At 43.4% G+C, this 15,718-nt stretch overlaps 1 protein-coding gene across 2 annotated transcripts; it reads right to left on the bottom strand.

Annotated features, from left to right (window-relative positions):
- Positions 1-4,775: 4,775 nt before the first annotated feature.
- Positions 4,776-10,115, bottom strand: LOC147019517 (uncharacterized). 2 transcript variants are annotated; one of them, XM_085894067.1, is made up of 4 exons: positions 9,456-10,115; positions 8,886-9,053; positions 7,781-8,070; positions 4,776-5,812 (listed from the first exon to the last, which is right to left on the bottom strand). In XM_085894067.1, the coding sequence occupies exons 1-4, from the start codon at positions 9,708-9,710 to the stop codon at positions 5,779-5,781; spliced, it is 747 nt and encodes a 248-aa protein (XP_085750193.1). In that variant the 5' UTR covers positions 9,711-10,115; the 3' UTR covers positions 4,776-5,778. The 2 variants fall into 2 exon arrangements, with proteins under 2 accessions (XP_085750193.1, XP_085750194.1); XM_085894068.1 differs by having other exon boundaries at positions 4,776-5,133.
- Positions 10,116-15,718: the final 5,603 nt, after the last annotated feature.

The raw sequence follows: 15,718 nt of genomic DNA, 5'->3' as shown, positions 1-15,718 counted from the left end.
TTGAAACAACGTATTTTTCTTTCAGGCTTTTGATCACCTCTGGCATGCAGTTTTCATCACATTTTGTCACTGTATATTGTGTTTTCTCCGCAGTGCTTGGTCCAGCAACTCGTTCTAATTTCTTTCGCACAGAATCTTACACTTCACTTCACTTTTCAGGAAAGTGCCCTGGGTTCCTTTCCGCCTTTCGTTTGTCGAATGGGCTTTCGCCTTTCATCGATAACGACTGGTTTAATAGGTCAACTTCTGTTTCTCGCTCAAAAACCTCCTCGTCTTCATCTGTCGAAATAGATTCTGCAATACCTTTGATAGTACCTTCTGATGATAATTTCAAACTGGTCGAAGAAGATTGTTCAATACACTCTGGTGACAACTGAGAAAGTTTTTTTCTGCACGAAGTACAACGTCTGTCATCTTTTTTCACCTTTGAAGAAAATTTCATCAACATATCATTTGACATATTGCGAAGATATTTTCGTTGTTTCGTTTTATGGCAGCTGAACAGATCGCAACAGTATTTTCGGAACTCCTTTCGATCTTCTGTCGCCATGCTTACTGCAAAATATGCAAATACTGAGATTATCCCATTTATAACTTCATTTGATGATGGTTATACAAAAAATGTACACTTAAAAAATCAATAGACACAAGAGGCAGAATAATTTTTCGCAAATGATGCAAGATATATACGAGCAATACCCGTGCACATGCACGGGATAGCAGTACAACATAGCTGGTAGCAGACACACCGTACACGGGGAATGATAAAAACACGCATTGTGCAAAATGCAAGTGGTACTATGGAACGCGAAGACTTCCCAAACATTGTCGGCATGTCCGCTAAGTGCCACAGCAATTTCATAGGGATCGTGTGACGGCAAGCCGAGTTTTTAGTCTGCAAGCTTGGTATTATAATATATATATATATATATATATATATATATATATATATATATATATATATATATATATATATGTACAGTGGGGAGAACAAGTATTTGATACACTGCCGATTTTGCAGGTTTTCCCACTTACAAAGCACGTAGAGGTCTGTAATTTTTATCAAAGGTACACTTCAACGGTGAAAGACGGAATCCAAAACAAAAATCCTGAAAATCACATTGTATGATTTTTAAATAATTCATTTGCATTTTAATGCATGAAATAAGTATTTGATCACCGACTCACCAGTAAGAATTCCGGCTCTCACAGACCTGTTAGTTTTGTCTTTCAGAAGCCCTCCCATTCTCCACTCATGACCTGTATTATCTGCACCTGTTTGAACTCGTTATCTGCATAAAAGACAGCTGTCCATCCTCAATCAATCACACTCCAACCTCTCCACAATGGGCAAGACCAGAGAGCTGTCTAAGGACATCAGGGACAAAATTGTAGACTTGCACAAGGCTGGGATGGGCTACAGGACAATAGGCATGCAGCTTGGTGAGAAGGCAACAACTGTTGGCACAATTATTAGAAAATGGAAGAAGTTCAAGATAACAGTCAATCTCTCTCGGTCTGGGGCTCCATGCAAGATCTCACCTCGTGGAGCCTCAATGATCATGAGAAAGGTGAGGGATCAGCCCAGAACTACACGGCAGGACCTGTTCAATGACCGGAAGAGAGCTGGGACCACAATATCAAAGAAAACCAGAAGTAACACATGACGCCGTCCTGGATTAAAATCCTGCAGCGCACGCAAGGTCCCTCTGCTCAAGCCAGCGCATGTCCAGGCCCGTCTGAAGTTTGCCAATGACCATCTGGATAATCCAGAGGAGGAATGGGAGAAGGTCATGTGGTCTGATGAGACCAGAATAGAGTTTTTTGGTTTAAACTCACTCGCCGTGTTTGGAGGAAGAAGAAGGATGAGTACAACCCCAAGAACACAATCCCAACCGTGAAGCATGGAGGTGGAAACTTCATTCTTTGGGGATGCTTTTCTGCAAAGGGGCAGGATGACTGCACCGTATTGAGGGGAGGATGGATGGGGCCATGTATCGCGAGATCTTGGCCAACAACCTCCTTCCCTCAACAAGAACATTGAAGATGGGGCGTGGCTGGGTCTTCCAGCATGACAACGACCCGAAACACACAGCCAGGGCAACTAAGGAGTGGCTCCGTAAGAAGCATCTCAAGGTCCTGGAGTGGCCAAGCTCGTCTCCAGACCTGAACCCAATAGAAAATCTTTGGAGGGAGCTGAAAGTCTGTGTCGCCCAGCGACAGCCCCGAAACCCGAAGGATCTGGAGAAGATCTGTATGGAGGAGTGGGCCAAAATCCCTGCTGCTGTCTGTGAAAACCTGGTTAAGAACTGCAGTAAACATCTGATCTCTGAAATTGCAAACAAAGGTTTCTGTACCAAATATTAAGATCTGTTTTTCTGATGTGTCAAATACTTATTTCTTGCAATAAAATGCAAATTAATTATTTTAAAATCATACAATGTGATTTTCAGGATTTTTGTTTTTGATTCCGTCTTTCACAGTTGAAGTGTACCTTTGAAAAAATTACAGACCTCTACGTGCTTTGTAAGGGGGAAAACCTGCAAAATCGGCAGTGTATCAAATACTTGTTCTTCCCACTGTATATGTATATATATATATATATATATATATATGTATATATATATATATGTATATATATATATATATATATATATATATATATATGTATATGTATGTATATACAATAGTCCAGAGATGATGATTGTCAATTTCAGACATAAATTTGCTTGCCAGCAGGTGACGTCATTAGAACGATGACGGCAAACGTCGCCCAATGTCGAATCAAGAATTAGTAATATTTGGACCCCGAACAATAAAACCATCATCACACTTGAATCCATTGAGATCCCATTTTCATTTATACTGAGGTGTTTGAGTATATGAAGGGGTATTCTCACACGAAAAAAAATCGGGATCATCGGTTTGGCTGGGGGGTGGGGGCCAAGGTCAAAGGGTGCCCCAACCTCTAACTTTTTGAATTCCTGTTTTGGAGTGATTTTACTTGACGCGATTCGAAAGATCTCGCTTTTATGAGCATTTTGATACCAAGATCAGCCAAATCGGACCACTACAACCTGTGATATGGCCACTGTAAAATTGTGGGTCAACCGGGGGTGCCCAAATTAGGCGGGGGGGGGGGTGGGCAGGTCTGAAAATTGACAAATAATGTTTTACCGTGGATACAAACACTTGCACAAAAAAGAGTGAAATCTGAGATGATGTGTCAAAATTTCGCTGAAAAATGTGTACACTTGACATGGAACGCCCCTGTTGTACAAATAAATGTCACCAAGTTATTCACACAAGCAGCACCCACAACCGATGGGATCCAATGGGGGGTCATGGTATTATCTTTATGATTATTAATACCACAGAAGAGTGAGTACCCACCCTTCGGGCAATCTTGTTTCCAAGCATGCAACACGGTCTGCTGACACATCCCTTTATTTCGGACAGTGTATCGGCAATAGAACACTGCCTCGATCGCTCTTGAAAATAAAATTGCCCAGATTACGGAAACGAAATGGAAACGTGCGTACTGCTGATGTGCATTTCTCCAGTGGGGAGAACAAGTATTTGATACCCTGCCGATTTTGCAGGTTTTCCCACTTACAAAGCACGTAGAGGTCTGAAATTTTTATCATAGGTACACTTCAACTGTGAAAGACGGAATCTAAAACAAAAATCCTGAAAATCACATTGTATGATTTTTCAATAATTAATTTGCATTTTATTGCATGAAATAAGTATTTGATACATCAGAAAAACAGAACTTAATATTTGGTACAGAAACCTTTGTTTGCAATTACAGAGATCAGACGTTTCCTGTAGTTCTTAACCAGGTTTGCACAGACTGCAGCAGGGATTTTGGCCCAGTCCTCCATGCAGATCTTCTCCAGATCCTTCAAGTTTCGGGGCTGTTGCTGGGCAACACAGATTTTCAGCTCCCTCCAAAGATTTTCTGTTGGGTTCAGGTCTGGAGACGAGCTTGGCCACTCCCGGACCTTGGGATGCTTCTTACGGAGCCACTCCTTAGTTGCCCTGGCTGTGTGTTTCGGGTAGTTGTCATGCTGGAAGACCCAGCCACGCCCCATCTTCAATGCTCTTGTTGAGGGAAGGAGGTTGTTGGCCAAGATCTCGCGATACATGGCCCCATCCATCCTCCCCTCAATACGGTGCAGTCGTCCTGTCCCCTTTGCAGAAAAGCATCCCCAAGGAATGATGTTTCCACCTCCATGCTTCATGGTTGGGATGGTGTTTTTGGGGTTGCACTCATCCTTCTTCTTCCTCCAAACACGGCGAGTGGAGTTTAAACCAAAAAGCTCTATTTTGGTCTCATCAGGCCACATGACCTTCTCCCATTCCTCCTCTGGATCATCCAGATGGTCATTGGCAAACTTCAGACGGGCCTGGACATGCGCTGGCTTGAGCAGAGGGACCTTGCGTGCGCTGCAGGATTATAATCCATGACGGCGTAGTGTGGTACTTCTGGCTTTCTTTGATACTGTGGTCCCAGCTCTCTTCAGGTCATTGACCAGGTCTTGCCGTGTAGTTCTGGGCTGATCCTTCACCTTTCTCATGATCATTGAGGCTCCATGAGGTGAGATCTTGCATGGAGCCCCAGACCGAGGGAGATTGACTGCTTTCTTGAACTTCTTCCATTTTCTAATAATTGTGCCAACAGTTGTTGCCTTCTCACCAAGCTGCTTGCCTATTCTCCTGCAGCCCATCCCAGCCTTGTGCAAGTCTACAATTTTGTCCCTGATGTCCTTAAACAGCTCTCTGGTCTTGCCCATTGTGGAGAGGTTGGAGTCTGATTGATTGAGTGTGGACAGCTGTCTTTTATGCAGATAACGAGTTCAAACAGGTGCAGTTAAAACAGGTGCAGAATTATTATTATTTTTTTCATTAATTCTTCATCATTGAGAGATGGTGCCATTAACTCCAGCATATCGACGAGCAACAATCTCCATCAGGTTTATTCATTTATTAACAGAAAATAAGGACAACAACCAATGTGATCACATCAAACATATGAACAGATTAAATGTCTCATCCTCTCCTCCTCAAGCTTCATATAATTTAATTGTCTCTCCTTCCACTGCAGGACATTTTTTTCAGCTGCTCCACCTGGAAGAGACGTTCAAAGCAGACAAGATGTCGGTGCATGAAGTCATCAACATTAAATACCGTATTTCGGTTTCCCTGTCATCATTTTGATGTTTAAACATTTTCTGTCAGGTTTCCATAATTATTGCTGGGGTTTACAGAGTTGGAGCAAAAATTTCAGAAAGAAAATAACACGGGCATGGGTCCAGCTGTCCACCTGACTTTTCCAGGGAGTGATTTGCCATTTCCACAATTTACTTATCCAAAAGCCCTTTCATTGTGATACAATCACAATGGCTGTCAACATCGTTCATTTTGGCAAAACACTTTTTCTCCTCCTCAATTGCTTTATTCCATCAATTAATTTTCAGATGCAGAACAACTGCTATCAGCAACAACAACAACAACAAACGTTTTTTGACAATTTTCCCCGTTGTCCAGGGGATTGTATGAATGATGGCATTCCTCCATACAAATCTATCCATTGCATCAATGTCGTGCAAATCCAAATATTCCATTTCTTTCTTGACATTTCCAATACATGTGGTTTTGTGGATGTCCTTTCTTCTTTCGACCACGAGCTTTATTGCTCTCTTTACAGCTTCATCAGCGGAGCTTCGTGGCACATGACCAAACCAACCAAGTCTTCTCTTCGAAAGTTATTCTTCAGTTAATTTCTCGTGTCACACAGGAGAAGGATCTGGGGGTGGTAATCAATACGGGTGGTAAGCAGGCAGCACAGTCCCAGGCAGCTGCAGGCGAAGGAAATAGGTTTTTTTGGCTGTCGAAGGAGGGGAATCTATTACAAGTCAAAAGAGGTGGTGTTAACATTGTACAGGAATGTAGTGAGGCCACATCCAGAATATTGTGTGCAGTTATGGTCACCACAGTTCTGGAAGGACATAGACGCCAAAGAGAAGGTTCAGCGTAGGGCAACTAGATTGATTCCGGGCCGAGCCAAACTCAGCTGTGAGGAGAGGTTGAAGGAGACAGGGCTTTATTCACGAGAAAGGAGACGGTTGCGAGGAGATATGATGGAGATGTTTAAGATAATGAAAGGCAGAGATAAAATAAGTGCAGATGAATTATTCAACAGAGGAGACAGTGACAGAACCAGGCCCCATCGCCTGAGAGTAAAGAAGAGGAGAGTTAAGATGGTAGTAAAGCAGAGGACTTTCACTCAGAGAGTCGTTAATGCATGGAATGGTCTCCCTGGAAAGGTGGTGGCAGCAGAAAAAGTAGATAAGTTTAAGTTAGAATTAGACAGGTTCCTGGAAGTTATGGAGGTGGAGGGGTATGGGGATGTTGATAAGACTTTTAGCAAGTTTGAGTATTGATGGGTGATTGTGTACGGAGTGCTGTTGGTGGGGTTCTTGTGAAGGGGGGTTGTGTGGTTGATGTGTTTTTAACCAAGTCCATGCCCCCTCTCCGAGGGAAAGAAAATAAATAAGTAATAATTACAACAACAACAACAACAAAAAACTTTTTTTTTGTACTTTCATGAATTAAACTTTTTTTTTTCCATTTTCTTTCTAAGATTCTGGGTTGGTGTGGTGTTCACGCAGGCATGATGGGCTGAATGGCCTCCACCAGTGTTGGACTTCCTTGTTGTTTCACTCGTATTGATTTTTTAAATCTCTTCCCGATTTCTGAACTTCGCATTCTTTCTTTCAGAGACAATCCATTCAATCATACCATTGTCATCTCTGTTCTTCCCATTCTTTTTACATCTTCGATCATGCCTGAGACCTTCCACAAATGAATTGTAATTGGGAGGGGACACGAACCTGTTACCTTTCGCTTGGTTTTCATCAATGTGGGCATTGTCAATGTTTCACTTCCATATGTCAATCCCTGTCCGATGCAGGCTTTATTAACTCTAACTTTTACAGATTATGGATTGTTTCTGTTCTTAATGACACCAGCAACTTATCCAGTGATCATTCATCTGAAAATTCTTCCTGTGGAGTTGTCGGTGACGAAACCAACACCCCTTACTGGCTTGCGAGTGGGGACAGACTGACACTGTTGCAGGACTAAAAACAACTGAAAAAAAGGGTGCATGAGCTCCCTTCGGGCGCCAATGGCCATCCAAAAAGGAGACTGTGTCTCCTAAAAAACACCCATCGAACTTGGACTGTTTGTGGCAATTTAGGAAGCTGAGGGTGCAGTGGAACCCTTGATGTGAGGCAGATTAGCTAGTATTAGCCAACAGCAACCACAAAACTACACTCGTGGGGAAGAGTGTGAGTACGCAGTGTCGCTGAAGCCATGGAAGGCATGTTCCTCGTCCGGTGGGTGACACTGCAGTCCAATTCTTCCCCAACCACTTTTGTACTATTTTCATGGTACAAGTGGACACTGATTTTTGTTATCAGTGTTTATTGTTTGAAAAAATTATGAAAGGACTCGTGAATACAAATTCTTTCTCCTCAAGATGAAATGAATATGTTCCATAATATGTCTCCCATTCCAAGTTCCAGAACCATAGTCTTCAAGGACACAATAACGTTTTGTTTTATTCTAATTTTGAATCAAACTATCATCAATAACTAACCTGCTGGAATGGAAACAACGACAGTCAGAGAAAGCAGACATTGTAACATCGTGTCAAGAGATTTACCAGGATACTCGCTCAGTCCAGTGATTGAAGGAATGTGTAACTTACCGTATTCTCAGATCATTTTCAATGATTCCTCTTTCCCAGGCTAATCTCTGCTGCCGCAGGAGCACAACTTTCAAGAGCGGCTCTTCATGCTTTCGTGTGTTTCGATGAGTCTTTTGTTCTTGTGCTGCTCCACGCCCTGCTGCTTCAAACAATCTTTTGGGCCGTTGTCCTCTGAAGCTCTCCTTCACAATCCTCTCCCTCTTTATGGGAGGTAATATTATCATCGTATTCTGCATCCGAAGATGATTGCGTTTCCTGTCATTGTGCACGTTTCTATTCAGGTACTTCACCTGCAAAACACATCCCGAGTTGGGAACACGTCAGTGCATCAAGTATTTGTAATTTTACCTCGTGTCTGAAACCGGGACTTAACCCAATGTCAAAGTTTTTCTGTTATTGAACAGAATGATCATGTTGAGGTGAAACTCTGTGAGCAAACATGACTGTCACTACCTGGGATCTTGGCACAGTGACAGACAGGCAAAAATAAAGGAGAAAAAAAACAAGTGTGCTGTGATCACATCTATCAAACAGATGAAGCAATTCCACTTGTCGAAGTTCCATGCACAAAAAGAAATAGTCTTGTGGAGATTGACGGTTATTTCCCGAACAGGCAGAGTGAAAATGACGGATTAGGGGGAAGGGGCATGGCCCCCTTTCCTGAATTGGTACGGTCATTGGGAGCACAACTTAAGGTTGGGGCATGGTCACGATGCCGCACAGACATTTTGGTCTGTATCCTGTTTTCGGTTTCTGCGAAGATTTTTGAATAAAATTCCAATATTTTGGGCAAACCCACCTTTCACCCCCTTTCAATGGACAGATCTGGAAGGGAAGCACAACCCTATGAGACCTTACTGTCCTGATGCATTGTTCCAAATTTGTCCATGTCTCTCAGGTCGTTGCGGAGAAGATGTTTGCATTGTTCCAAATTTGGTCCACATCAGTTGGGTAGTTTGTGAGGAGAGGATGTTATAGTCAAATGCTCACGGATGGACGGCCGGACACCGGGACCCACTCTGAGATTATTTCAGAGAAATAACCCAGTAATTTGTTCAGATCACTCAGAATAATGATGAGCCCCCGACATCTTAAGAATATTCACCTGCTCAAAAGGAGGACAATCCTGTTTTCCTGCACTTCTGGTCGGGGTCATCAAATGGTTCTCCGATAGCTCACCCTCGCCCTCGCTTGACTGCAGAGACTCCTGCAAACGTTCGAGCTCAACAACACGTGAAGACTGCGTTTGGTACAGCCTCTTGACGTCCTTGACCTGAAAATGAATTAAAAGAATAAAGAGGAGACAAAGTATATGATACAAACGAACAGGCAATAGCATTTCCCTCTGCCATATCGCATCTCAACCTGGTCCACGAGGACACGTTCAATTTGATTCTGATTTCAATGATCATCAGGAACTAATCTCCTGGATTGCCTTCGTGACCCGCTCTTGCCACTCCTTCAGCCACTCAGACATTCCGTTTGTTGCAGCAAATGTTACATTGTGCTGCTGTTCATCCTCATCTGTGTTTTGCTGCAGACAATAATTCAGGAAATGAACTTCTTCGTTTACCTTCCTTTTCAGGAGCTGTCCCTGTGAAAATTACATGACACACAGGACACACATTATCAATGAGTAATATTGGCTCGCCCCCGAGATCATAAGGATGCTCACCTGATGAAAAGATGGACAATCCTGTTTTCTTGCAGGCTCGATCGGGTTCATCGGAAGGTTCTCTAAGAGCTCCTCACCCTCACTCTCATCCTCGTTTGTCTGCAGAACCTCCTGCAAATGTTGCTCAAGCTCGATAATATGAAACATCTGCTCTTGGTTCCGTTTATTGAAGGCTTTAACCTGAAAATGAATTTTGGGAATATCGGGAAGAAAGAGAAGACAAACGAACATGCAACATGATTTCCCCGACCACATTGCAGCATAACTAATCTCAATGTGGTGCACAAGGACACATTAAATTTGATTCACATTTCAATTTTCATCAGGAACTAACCGCCTGGACTGTCTTACTGAGTCCGCCCTGCCCCTCTTGAAGCCAATCTACTATTCCCCTCATTACCGCAAGCTTTTCATTGTGCTCCTCTATGTCCTCCATTGCATTTTGATGCAGAAAATGATTCACAGAATGAACGTGTTCCTCATCTTGTTTCCTCCTCAGGAGTTGTTCCTGTCAAATCACGTGACACACAGGACATGCAGATGAATGAGTAATGCACATGTCTGTCACGGAATATGGAGCAAAGGGAAAGTGTCTTTTCTGATCACTCAGGTGTGACCAGAATCCCACAACTTGCTCACCTGCTCGACCACATGGTGCTGCTCCTGGTGATGCTTTGCATGTCGCTCAGTGTCCTGCTCCATGAAGAACACCGCTCTGCTCATTGGTTGAAGGTCCGTGGTGAGCTGTTCAGTCTGAACATTTAGCTCCTCAAGACACTCAATCTCCTGCAGGAACATATGGTGCTGCTCCGGGTGATGCTTTGCATGGAGCTCAGTGTCCTGCTCCATGAAGAACACCGCTCTGCTCATTGGTTGAAGGTCCATGGTGAGCTGTTCAGTCTGAACATGAAGCTCCTCAAGACACTCAATCTCCTGCTGGACCACATGGTTCTGCTCCAGGTGATGCTTTGCACGGAGCTCAGTGTCCTGCTCCATGAAGAACACCGCTCTGCTCGTTGGTTGAAGGTCCGTGGTGAGCTGTTCAGTCTGAACATTTAGCTCCTCAAGACACTCACTCTCCTGCTGGACCACATGGTGCTGCTCCGGGTGATGCTTTGCACGGATCTCAGTGTCCTGCTCCATGAAGAACACCGCTCTGCTCGTTGGTTGAAGGTCCGTGGTGAGCTGTTCAGTCTGAACATGAAGCTCCTCAAGACACTCTCTTTCCTGCTGGACCACATGGTGCTGCTCCTGGTGATGCTTTGCATGGAGTTCAGTGTTCTGCTCCATGAAGAACACCGCTCTGCTCGTTGGTTGAAGGTCCGTGGTGAGCTGTTCCGTCTGAACATGAAGCTCCTCAAGACACTCACTCTCTTGAGACATTTTCATGTTGTGCCGTCGTCGCTGGAACATATGACAATAAATATCATCACTGCATTAAACAGAGGGAAATTTTTTCAAGATAACATTGTGCACGGTCTACTCTGTTTCCTGATTATCAGAAATGAAGTGAATAAAAAAAACTCTTAAAAAACAAACTTGTGACCTTTGATCAATTTCACATGTTGTTGAAGAACCCTCTACAAGTGTTTCCCCAAAATGACATCATCACCTTCAGGTTTGCACAATTGGTGGGACAAGGGATTTACCTTCTCCCAAAAATGGGTCTTCTTCTTCTTCTTCTTCGGTTCATTCACCTTTTCATCTCCACTTCCTTCAGTTGTGTGATTGTGATTTACACACAGCAACCCCTTCATGTTGTTCATAAACCTCTTGAACAAGGTTTTTCTCCTTGGTGAAGCCATGTGGTTTTCATGAAAGGTTGTTGCTGCTGTTGAAGTTTCCTTCGTTTTCTGAAGGTCTCCAGCATGCATGGCGGTTGGGGTGGTTGTGGTGGTTGTGCCAGTTGCACCATCCATCATCCAAGCTGTCTGATCACGTTTCCTCACCATATTTCCTCGACCTGCAAATCATTTGGGGGAGATGGGTTGAAATTCAGTGTGAGGTTCATCATTATCATTGATACTTTAACGTATTCGGGTCTTCATTGATCACGGTCATGTCAGGCAAAGTCACCCTAGGTTTCCCACCGAGCAATGTGAGTGATTGGTTTTCAATAAAACATGTGAACAGTCACAAACAGGTGTACACACACGAACCAACGGTTCTCCACACAGCATTTCCCTCCAAGACAGAGCAAGAAGGCAGGCTGATGATGTCACAATCATTATCAACAATAATGAAGCACACACCAACACACACACACACACACACACACACACACACACACACACACACACACACACACACACACACACACACACACACACACACACACACACACACACACACACACACACACACACCAAAGTTATCAACCTCAATAAGACATGAACACGAAACGTGAAGAACGACAAACAATCTCCGTCTGCTGTCACGGATCGAAATACGACAGAAAACAAGAAAAAAAAAGAGTAATCAGACATTGCAGACTCTCGCCAGAACTTGTTTTGTGTGGTGTTTGTGTTGTTTTGTGTGGTGTTTGTGTTGTTTTGTGTGGTGTTTGTGTTGTTTTGTGTGGTGTTTGTGTTGTTTTGTGTGGTGTTTTTTTTTGTTTTGTGTGGTGTTTGTGTTGTTTTGTATGGTGTTTGTGTGAAACAAGGAAAAAGCAAAGATGACGTCCTCAGGAGGAACCTGGATAGGATTTACATTTCAGCTGCTCCTCCTCTTCCCTCAAACACATCCAAGCACAGCCAAGTGAATCTTATTAAAAACAAATAAAAAAGAACACAGATCCAATAAATAAATGTCTGGGGACGAGTCCGATCGGATTGAAATTTAAAATCTCTATTCCTCCTCACTCCGACATCATAAATGTGAAGTTTCACTTCGATTGATCGATTGGTTCAAGAGAAATAATTTAAGATTTTCCCTCAATCCAAAATGGCTGCCAGACCATGTGACGTCAATTACTTGTGAAAACCCTCGTATCCCCAAGGCTTGCGGAACGTTTGTGTGAAGTTTTTCCTCGATTTGTGCAACTGTTCTTGAGAAGAATATTTTTATTGTTTTTCGGGTAAATCCAATATGGCTGCCAAACCACATGACCGATGATATCACATGTGTGATCCTTTTGTTACTCATGGATAGGCGGTCACACGTGTAAACTTTCACCTCGATCTGTTCATCCATTTCAGAGAATATTTTTGAAGGTTTAAAAAAAAACAAAAACAATATGGCTCCTGAATCACGTGACCGATGACATCATCAATAAATTTTTCTGTGTCCCATTTTGTTCCGAGACGACCCTGAAAATTTTTTAAAACTCATCAGATGGAGCATTCTGCATTTGCAATTATGACGTCATAATTAAGGCACCTGTGACATAAAAAAATCACCCTCATTCCTGAAGACGAGTACTTGCTGTGTGCCGAGTTTGAATTTTTTTCCTCGGTGCAGTTTCAGAGATACAAACAGAGGAGCAAAGTTTTTTTTTCTGTTTTTCAACATGGCTGCCACCCCACGTGACTTATGACGTCACAATTGTCAAGAAAACATTCTACAAAAGGAGTCGCTGCTGTGTGAAAATGTTCTCTCGATCAGATAATCAGTTGTGGAGAAAAACACTAAATTTCTGTGTGGAGAAAGAAACAAACAGAGAAATGGAGAATCACTCAGAGAGGGAAACCTGGTGAAACGTAACGTCACTGGGAAACAAACACCTGCACCAGGTGAACAGGTAACCTTTTGTATCCCACTGATAGTGTGGATATGAATGTGTATATGAACCAGAATCTCATCAAATGGTCCTTGTTCCACACCCAACCTGTCCACCAAGGTCCGTCCGAACCCGTCCATCACCTTCTGAGATATCGTACTCACAAACACACAATGGAGTTCACATTCGCTAAAATCACAGCCGAACAAACAAGAGAGTAAATAAGATTCGTACTCACAGATTTAACCAGGACACCTGTCGAGATATTTAAATCCAGGTACTCCAGGTGCAGAACACTTGTCGAGATTTTATATGAACGTTCTCCACTGAACACTTGTCGATCCTGAAGTTCTCTGGAATAAAAGCTTTTGGCTCGACGTTGGTCGTTTGCATATGAAATGTGACGTCACAGAGGAAGTCACACGTCACAGACACCAAAACACCCCCCCCCCCCCGCACACTTCGCTGTTGTTTGTTGTTCACCTTCACGATTGTTTCCATCATTTATTACGTCAAAACGTGACGTCACTGTTGAAAACGTGAATCTTCAGATACTTCAGGCGGGAATTATTCTGTGAGTGTTTATTTGTTCCTCCGCTGGAAGCTGATGGAGGCCGAGTCAGGATGAACATTTTGGTATTTCGAACGTTAATTTCACTCATTCCTCATTCATTCCTTCACTCATTCCTTCACCCCATCATGCCGACACGCAGGTGAAATTACAAACTGGTGGTTTTAGAAACCTCAAGGTTTCCTCCTTGAAACATTTAGTTTTATCCTCGAAGTTTTCACACCTTGTTGGAGAGGTTGTCATGAGGTGATTGGTGGCATCACGATATAATTTACGATCACGTCATCATGTTGTTGTTGTGGTTGTTGTTTTAGTTGTTGTTGTAGTTGTTGTAGTTGTTGTTGTAGTTGTAGTTGTTGTTGTTGTTGTAGTTGTTGTTGTAGTTGAGTTGTCGTCGTTGTATGACGTACATGGTCCAACTCTGGGATAATCGGCGGTCTCGGCGTCATGTACAAGAGGGTCACGTGGGTGAGGAATGATTAAGAATGATGATCGTTTCCCTTTATCATTTGTTCCCCCAAGTTCCAGGTGTGTAGACCGACCGAGTTTACACATGGTGTTGTAAGGGAGGTAGGCCGCAGGATTGATTTCACGTTTCCATGACAACGGTTTTGTCTAATGTTGGTAAATTTTCACAACTGAGAAACATTTCTTCAGATCTTGTTCCAAACACCCGGTGTGTACGAACAATGGACGATACTTTAGGGGAGAAATCGACTGGATTGAAAAATCACACAGCGGGACAAACCGGGCAGGGGCAACAACGAAGCTCCGTACCCAGCATGCATTGCGCGGTCCCACCACCACCACCACCCTCCCCGCCCCCTGCTGCTTGTTTCGCCACCACAGGTGAGAACATCACCTGGAACAGATCTTACACTTCACTTCATGTCTCCGTGTTTAATAATATATATACATTAATCACGTGATCCGTGTATTGTTCTATTTTAACGGATTGTCATCAACAGGTCCACCAAGACCCATTTTCAGGGAGAAACGGAGTGTGAAGGGGAATCGGATGAAAATGATGATAAACATACCCCGCATGGGGATAATTATCAGGGTGAGTGTTTATCTGGTGAACAAGAGTAACATTGTTCATGTTCACCTGAACCTGAGGATCAAGGTGTTCAGGTGTTATCAACATGTTATCATGGTGTGTGTTAGTGTTTGTACCACGACCTTGTAACACGGATGGTAATTACTAATTACTAATTACTTATTCACTCTATTTTATGTATAAAAATCTCACCTTTAAAAATGAACAATTTACCGGGAATAAAAAACCGGGAATTCTTCCTGAGAGATTCCTGTGGATCCGTGAATCGGTTCAGGTTGATATTCCAGTTCACCCTTCAGTTCGGTCTCATGTTCTGTGTGTACTTGATGGTGTGTGTACACTACATCATGGTGTGTGACGTCATAGTGCGTTTACGTCATGTCCTATGTGTACGTCGTGGTGTGTACGTCGTGGTGTGTACGTCGTGGTGCGATTACGTCGTGGTGTGTACGTCGTGGTGTGTACGTTGTGGTGCGTCTACGTCGTGGTGCGTGTACGTCGTGGTGCGTGTACGTCGTGGTGCATGTACGTCGTGGTGCGTGTACGTCGTGGTGCGTGTACGTCGTGGTGCGTGTACGTCGTGGTGCCTGTACGTCGTGGTGTTTGTACGTCGTGTACGTCATGGTGTGTGTACGTCATGGTGTGCAGGTAACCGTTCATGGGGTTTAAAAAAGGATGCAGCCAATCACATCACTCCATGTAAATCTCGTGAGATCTGCCGTGCCTGGGAGAACGTGTCCACGCACACGGGTTCCGTTCCCTTTGTTATTCACGTTTAAATGAGGGATATTTTTTATTTTGATTGTAAAAACTAATGAGGGAACATTGCCCCCCCCCATACCCCACCCACAATCTGCCGGTGTGGCATTCCATGACAAGTGTACACACCCTCCTGACATTAATACCGCATTTTC

Source organism: Eptatretus burgeri, chromosome 9, assembly GCF_056783735.1.
Source record: "Eptatretus burgeri isolate ZD-2024b chromosome 9, Ebu_testis_v1, whole genome shotgun sequence".
Lineage (NCBI taxonomy): Eukaryota > Metazoa > Chordata > Myxini > Myxiniformes > Myxinidae > Eptatretus > Eptatretus burgeri.
The sequence above is the reverse complement of the archived record's forward strand: the minus strand, read 5'-3'. Positions and strand labels throughout refer to the sequence as shown.

Excerpts from the sequence above, each read along its gene's own strand:
- LOC147019517 (XM_085894067.1), bottom strand. The coding sequence starts at position 9,710 with ATGTGGTCGGGGAAATCATGTTGCATGTTCGTTTGTCTTCTCTTTCTT. Across the intron at positions 9,054-9,455 it reads ATTGTCCATCTTTTCATCAG|GTCAAGGACGTCAAGAGGCT; the intron begins GTGAGCATCCTT and ends ATTCATTTTCAG. Across the intron at positions 5,813-7,780 it reads GAAAATGATCTGAGAATACG|ATCCTTCTCCTGTGTGACAC; the intron begins GTAAGTTACACA and ends TACCACCCCCAG.